At 30.1% G+C, this 8139-nt stretch overlaps 2 protein-coding genes across 3 annotated transcripts in view; one reads left to right on the top strand and one right to left on the bottom strand.

Annotated features, from left to right (window-relative positions):
* LOC100168818 (NFX1-type zinc finger-containing protein 1) overlaps positions 1–1386 on the bottom strand; it is a 6749-nt gene extending 5363 nt beyond the window's left edge. Inside the window, exon 1 of the mRNA XM_029489957.1 lies at positions 1100–1386. The gene's annotated coding sequence lies outside the window, so the exon portion shown is untranslated. The remainder of the gene's footprint in view (positions 1–1099) is intronic.
* Positions 1387–5739: 4353 nt separating this feature from the next.
* The window catches only part of LOC107882135 (slowpoke-binding protein), a 13766-nt gene continuing 11366 nt past the window's right edge, over positions 5740–8139 (top strand). Inside the window, exons 1-3 of one of the 2 annotated variants that reach the window (XM_029490235.1) lie at positions 5740–6026; positions 6657–6736; positions 6797–6966. In XM_029490235.1, coding sequence (XP_029346095.1) covers positions 6889–6966 — 78 coding nt within the window. In that variant the 5' untranslated portion in view covers positions 5740–6026; positions 6657–6736; positions 6797–6888. The remainder of the gene's footprint in view (positions 6027–6656; positions 6737–6796; positions 6967–8139) is intronic. The other variant, XM_029490234.1, reaches the window with a different exon arrangement.

Genomic DNA, 8139 nt, shown 5'->3' with positions numbered 1-8139 from the left:
AATTTATTTATTGAGCTTCCAGATACTTATAATTTTTAAGTTAAGTATAACTTATTAAGCAGTGTTTGGCGAGTTCCTTATAAAAAGGAATTCGTTCCGTTCCTTATTCTTTTTTTAAAAAAAGGAATTTGTTCTGTTACTTGTTCCTTAAAAAAAAAAAGAATTCGTTCCTTGTCGTTCCTTTGGAAAATGAACGAGTTCCTTTTTTAGTTCCAAATAAAATAAAAATTCTTATTTAATCAATGTTTTTTTTTTTCGTATTATGCATACTTCTTTAATTTTTATTTATAATATACAACTACAAATAGGTACATATTTTATATGTTTATGCAATATATTATTATATATTTTTAGATTTTCTTCAAAATTAAATTTTTGGCTAACGTATGTCGATTGTCTTAACATCGATAGGTACTCGATAACAATCACTAATTAGGAATATATATTATACACATTAAAAAAATATATCTTAATTTCGATTTTTACATACTTATCTGTGTAAATTATTGGAACTAGAAAGGAACGAACAATTTTTTTATTTTTCCTTAAAGAAAAGAACTAGTTCATTTTCTCGTTTTTTTTTATAAAAAGGAATTCGTTCCAGGAATCCGTTCCTTTTGGAACTCGTTTCATCCAAACACTGCTTATAAGTTATAACTTTACTAATGTAAGCATACCTACTTAATGATAAACATAAACATCCATATAGAAAACAGCTAATTATCATAAATAATGGATTGACTATTTAATTAATGAATTTTCAAATAAGTAAAATGTTACATGAAACTATTATTATGTAGCCAATTATTTTATTTATTTTAAATTGCAAAATAAAACCAAAAAATTATAAATGTTGGTACAATAATATACCTTTTTTATAGATTACGGTTATTGTAATCCCACCGATTAAGCAGGATATTAGAATTCATAATATTGTTAGGAAATAGGAATACAAACACTTTTTTTACAAATACCTATATGAGTAATAAATAAATTATATTGTAGCCACCCAAGTAAAATGAACATTTTAAAGTTTTGATTAAAATTGAAAATTCATTAACATAATAACTTAAATGGTTTTAAATAATAGATAATTTACCTTAGTTTTTAAAAAGTATTATTCTTTCCGCTACAAAATATTCTGTTGTGTTACGGACACAAAAATTAATACATAGGTACAAAAAATCAACAATATCATGCAAGACTAATCTCGCGTCTCGCAACTCGCCAGTTAACGCGTAAACTTATTAGTGTAGGTTTTTATATTGGTTGGTTTGAGCAAAATACATTACACAGAAAACCAGTAATTATTAACGATTAACCACCTTAGATTATATAAAATATAATATACACGTTGACAACAGTCAAATAGTTATAAATTATAATAAGTAATAACCACGGATATAGATAGTATCTATATCCGTGGTAATAACTAACAAATAACCCTCAGATAATAGCTATTTTAGTTTATTTATATATTATTTTAGTGTATAAGGACAATAATTATTTATATGGACTGATTATGGAGTGTGATTGCGTGGAGTGGCCCCACGGAGTGAAGAGATAATAATAATTATTAAATAACGTTAACATGATAAAGAACAATCGCGTACAATAATCAAAGACTATTATAAAAAAAAACAATTATAGTTTAAAATGGATGTCAGCTATTTGAAAACTGATAAATAACTTACAAACACGGACTAAGATATAACATATCATATACCAACCAAGGTGTATTTATTGATAAATACACCTTGATACCAACATATCTTAAGTCCGTGCTGACAAATGACCATAAACCACAGAATAGATTAAATAATATAATATATATAATATACCTTAATTCGTGGCTCGTGCCATAAACCATAATCACGAATTAAGATATACGTATAATATATAAGTATAAGTATATCTTAATTCGTGACCATAATAATATTATACAACTATGCAAATGACAATAAACAATAGTACAATACCACGGATGTATAACTATATGTAAAATGATATATCTGTGAACAATATCTTATAGTTTATGCCTCCAAATTCCAATCTCAAAATAAAATAATTTATTCTTAGGTAATAGAAGTTAGGTAAGCTTACGCAGTTCCGAAGTACGAAGCACTAGAAGCACGAACTAAGATCATACTTATAACTTAGAAGATATAAATATCTTTATACCAAAATATCAGTATCTCTGCAAGGTGGTGACCATAGGCGCAAATAGCGTTTGAGATTTGGGGGGGGGGGGCTAATAGGGCCTTACTATAATAATATTGAATAAGCTTAAAACAAAATGTAGGACATTTTTGGGAGGGCTATGGACATTTTTGGGGGGCTTAGCCCCTAAAGCCCCCCTGTTTGCGCCTATGGTGGTGACTATCGACTGGTGGTATATTATATTATATCCACCTTGCGGCTTGGCGAGTACTAAATAATGTATTAACGGCAAATAGGTATTTTAACAATTTAACTGATAAGTTATAACCGATAAATACCGGATGGATTTAGTATTGATAACTTGGACCATTTTTACAAATTTTAAATGTTGATGGATTAATATGAATCAAATCAAATGGATATGTGTTCAAATCACCAAATTGATTCTCTAATCTACCAAACCCCCCATTCAAGAACCTATTAACCTTATTACACAAAGTGAAACAACTCAAAAACTACTTGTTCAAATTTTTGATTCTGATACGTCAATATTTTCAGAAAAATTATCCGCTAAATTATTTACTGTAGAAAAGTGGAGTTCTCTTTGTTGAAAAACAAAATTTTATATCTCTACAGGACTGTGGAAGACTATTATTAAGTAGTACAAAAAATCTCAAGAATTTTAAAATATGATCTTTAAGTATATAGTATATTCAAAAATTCTAAAAATCGGATTAATAACTTTATTTAATTTTAAAATATGGAGTGAGCCTGCTTAGTGAATCATACTGCATAAGTTTAAGTGTGTATCAATAATATAAAATTAACCATATTGGTAAATGTGTATAAGGGTGTATGACATATCATTACTAAAATCTTATTCCTGTACTTAGTACTTACTATCTTGAAAGTTATTACAAACCACTTAACCACCTATATACTCTGTTCAGCGAGAGAACACACCGAATACCGACAAAAATCGGATATCGGTTCTTCTGCGCATTCCCACGCGATAGGTATAATGGGTACCCTGTGTCCCTGCCTTATGTGAACCGATTTCGAAGGCAGCATAACGCAGGGGGATGTGCAAAATCGGCGTGTTCTCGCTGAACAGAGTTTTTATACTTATTAACTATTTAATTATTATGACAGTTTTATTTTATTAAATTATAAAAGAATATTTTAAAGTAATTACATATAAGTACTTACTTTCAAAAGTAAGTATATCTGTTTTGTATGATAATACTTTTATAATCAAGCACTTGAATAGGTATTTTAAACTTATAAATAGGTACTTTTGAAAAATATTTTTTACATGACTGAATATAATATTATACTAATATAGTAATATATTATACTCCATTCCACGAGAGAAGGAACTCGTTTCGCGATGTAGCTGACGGCATTTATAACGACCTGGGGCACTATTTCTTTCGCTCAGACATTCCGGGTGGCAGCGTTGTATAGAACTATAACTACAAACTATTTTGAATAGTGGGGCATGGACCAATTGCGCCAAAACAAAATTTGTATTTTAGGGTCATATACTCATATACCAATTGCGTAGCTTATATTTTAGGGTCAATACACCAATTACGTAGTACCTACCTATAATAGTGGTATTATAATACATATTAATACCTACTTAAAATATTAAACTTTAATATTATTACCTACCTAGGTATATTGATACCAAATATTTCAGTTCTACTAACCTTAATAATCTAATGCCGAACAGAATACATAAGTTATGTGTAAAATAATAATGAAATATATTCTTTGGTCGTACCAATCACTGCTAAATATAAGTGTAGCTCCTACTAAACAGTCCTACACTGCCGCAATAAGAATAAAAGGTTATTAATTTAAGTTGCATATAGTAAAATTATTAGAGGCAATTTTGGTTGAGATGTTATATTATATTACGCTCCACGAGAGAATGATTCGTTTCGCGATGTACCTACCTACTATACCTAACTGACGGCGTTTAACGACCTGGGTCACTATTCGGGAGTTTACCAATTGCGCTTAAAATTACTTTTTCATATACCAATTGCGCTCTAAACATTTTAGGGTCAATATGCCAATTGCGCTTTAAAAATTGTCGGGTCGATAGACCAATTGCGCTTTATACATTTTAAGGTCAAATAGACAAATTGCGCTCAAAACATTTTATAATACCTAAGGAAAAGTTATAAGTTAGTTATAAATCTTTTATGCGAGTATTAATACATAATATAATATAAATAAATAAACATTTTTTTCTTTACATTTGACAAGTTACTTTTTGATCGTCAATTATATAAAATGTATGATAATGATAACTTGTTTTCGTCTATCACTCAAATGCATATTTCCGTGATCAAATGTCCGTAATAATAATAATGTTTCATAAAATTTCCAATACCGTTATAAAATGTCACTATAAACCAGTCACTCTAACCAGTAATCAATTGATCAATAAATACATTTTTAATTTTCAAGCATTTTAGTGTGTTTATGACTTATGTTGATGTTGATGGAATTAGATCAAAAACAATATTTTTAAATCTGAAGATAGCCGCCAGGTGGCAAATTTGAATAGAAGCGCAATTGGTATATTTACCTAAAATATAAGCTGCGCAATTGATATATTGACCCTAAAATATAAGCTGCGCGAATTAGTTCCGAACTTTGTCGATTTTTGGTCTAATTTGACTGGGCTATAAAAGACAAGGTTATTATAGCTTATAAATTAAAACGTTACTGCGATGCGACGTGACTAATACGTGAGCCATTCTCCAGTTTCATGCAAGTTGTATATGAAAAAAATTAATATAAAATATAAATTTAGGCAAATATAATTATGAAATTATGAAAAACTAAAAAGAAAAAATTAACTTAAAAATTGCGCCTCAAAAAATATTGCGCCCTAGGCACATGCCTTGGTGGCCTATGGGTAAATCCACCCCTGATTATAGCTGTATACGGAAATATCTAACATTAAAAACTTCCTATGCATCTGAGGTAAGTTTATATTTTTCTAAATATTATAACTTTAAACTTTCTGCAGAGTTAAATATAGGAATAGGTACTTATATAGTTATATTATGAATGGTTACCTATCTATGACTTATCGTCTTATAAGTTATAACTTAACGTTCTTACTTCTTATGACGTTGCATTAATTTAACTGACTCAAAATGATTTGTTTCACTAACTTGTCCATTTGACAATAACTAATAAGCATCTAAATATAATCATAACTACGGTTGGGTATATATGCTTTGCAGAATTCGCAAACAAATTGAAATGAGTGATAAAATATCAACGGATAATATTATTACTATATAACTATATAAGTATAGTAGGTACCTACCTCTACCTATTACGCAAATCGTAATTTGTTGCAGCCGGTCGAACGAATACATTAAACATTTTCTCGCTAAACGTCTTCCCTCCAAAACCCTGCAGCCACCAGCTCGGCCGGCCTGACATCGCGTGGTAGATAGATCCCTCACTATACGGCGCGGCGCGATTTAGGACATCGCACTGGCGCACTCGCGTCCAAACCAGACTTGCGCCCTTCCCACTCGCTGCAGCTTATTCGGAAATAGCAGCGTTCAATATATATAATGTCAGTGCCGTCCCTATTTATGAACGCTTGTTTTGTTTTCCTTGAGTTCGTATAAACAAAATACAACAACAATATTATTATATTCGCGTACAATTGATTGATATAACATTACACAACTTACGATCGCGACCAAAAATCGAGATCTTCATATTATTATGTAATATATTATATTATACACTGCAGGAGTTGTAGTATACTATCATACATAATCGTACAAAAATGCGCACTTTATACATGGAATCAATAAAGGGTGAGTAATAGTATAGGTTATAGGTGTTAGTGTATCAATGTATAATAGCTGATTATCGATATAGGTACCTTAAACCTATATTATAATATTATATACTTATCAATATATGACATTGCAACAACTAGGTAATATATGAGTTTGGATATTTATTAAAAGCGCATGTATATATATACGTAATAACTTTCACTCTACAGTAGTGATGCACAACAAATTTGTAATTTTTATTATTGAGATATTGAATAAAAATAACTAGGTATAGTTTATAGATATATGAATATATTATCATTATATTATATATTTATATAGAAAGTTATATAATCAATATTAGGAGAAATTGTTGGGGTGCATGGGGTGTGAATACGTGATACTTTAAGAAAATAGAATAAGTGGATGGAAATAAATGTCAAATGTGCCTATGTAGTATGTTGAGTATGTGTGAACAAAAAATGACAAATCTGAAGAGATAACAATTAAATACCTATGTACCTACTTATATGTATCGTACCACTATATCAACCACATCCCTGCCCGTCACTACTTCAATAACTTCTGCAGTGTATTTACAAAATATTAATACTTACACATGAGTGTTAACCTATGCGGCTATGCATAGAATATAATATATTATAGGTGCCTACGTTTGAATCATACCGTATACCGTACTACTGTACCGCACACGCATTGATGTACAGTCTGTACCTATATAGGAGGTAGCTACCATAAATTATAAATTATAAATGTCTATAATATAATGATATTATATTATATAGGCGATGACAAAGAACACCGGAAGTAATCGCAAGACGACCGTGGGCGCGCTTTGAGAGCGGCTGCGGCAGACGATCACGTCCGGCGTATTAGAATGACGGTCCAGGTAGCTCTGCCCGGAAGGAGAATCGACCAACCAGTGGGAATCGATTTGGTCGTATCGTACTACACGGTAGGGATCCGTGTATATAATATTATGAATAACTCATTAATCATAATATTGTACTTATAATAGTATAATAGTATAATACCTGTGTATTATAATATTTTGCATAGTCATTGGCATAGGCGCAAATCACCCAAGACATTTTAGAGAAAGTAAAGGCATGAGGGGCTTTGCCCCTTTACCTCTTACAGTCCTCATATTATATTGATATACTCCTCCTTATATCCGAAACATTTAATATCAATATTAATAAAATAAAATAACTTAAGTTAAAGATTTAAACCAATATTGTATAATGCTGTGAATTTGTAGGAAAATTAATTATCTTTAGAGTATTGTATAGATCATAACTTTCTTAACATAAAGTTTGAATTAGGTATAAATAGTAACTCAATTTAGAATCAATTTTTGCATTTAATTTTTTTTTAATTTTAGGTCTTTTTTTAACATTTCTTGGTAAATTTTTCATACTTTATTACTTTTTTCGATGTCGATATTTTTACAAATCCTATTTTATTAAAAAAATTTTACTCATATTTTAGATTCTGAGCGAAGCAATGAATGTACCTATATCTATTGATTTTACAATGTATGCTTTTTTAAATTTTTTTTGTCTGTAGTCTGTGTACCTACACAATACAAGATAATTAGTCGAAATAATGCTTCGATTTTAAACTTCAGTAAACTTGTTCGATGGGAAAGTGAATCTAGTTGGTGCATTCGAGAGGTTGAAATATAAATTTCTCAATAATTTTCTAAGCTGACGGAAAAAACAAAATAAAAATTAAGGAAAAAGGGGAATTTTTTACGCAAAATCGGTTTTCGACTAAATCGATTTTGGTTTTTGATGTAGGCAATTCTAAAACAAATGACCGTAGATATATTTTGTTTATTGGAAGTTTCGTTGTAATTATACTAGAAATATGTAATTACAGTGAGCATATATTAAGGACTACCTAGTACCTACCTACCCATATCTAAGATCTAATTAATTGATATGTCTGAATGTCCGATAGACGATAATCTACCTTGACCCACGATACTGCAGACATGTGTTGAAGATTTTTAATTAGGTAATAATATAATCACGAGATTCGGGGGTGCTAGCATTAAAATTCAGGGTGTTAGGCAGCCTTAGCGCCCTTGTGATTTGCGCCAGGGGTGGATAGGCCCATAGGG

Source organism: Acyrthosiphon pisum, chromosome A2 (assembly GCF_005508785.2).
Source record: "Acyrthosiphon pisum isolate AL4f chromosome A2, pea_aphid_22Mar2018_4r6ur, whole genome shotgun sequence".
Taxonomy (NCBI): domain Eukaryota; kingdom Metazoa; phylum Arthropoda; class Insecta; order Hemiptera; family Aphididae; genus Acyrthosiphon; species Acyrthosiphon pisum.
This window is presented reverse-complemented; position numbering and strand designations above follow the sequence as displayed.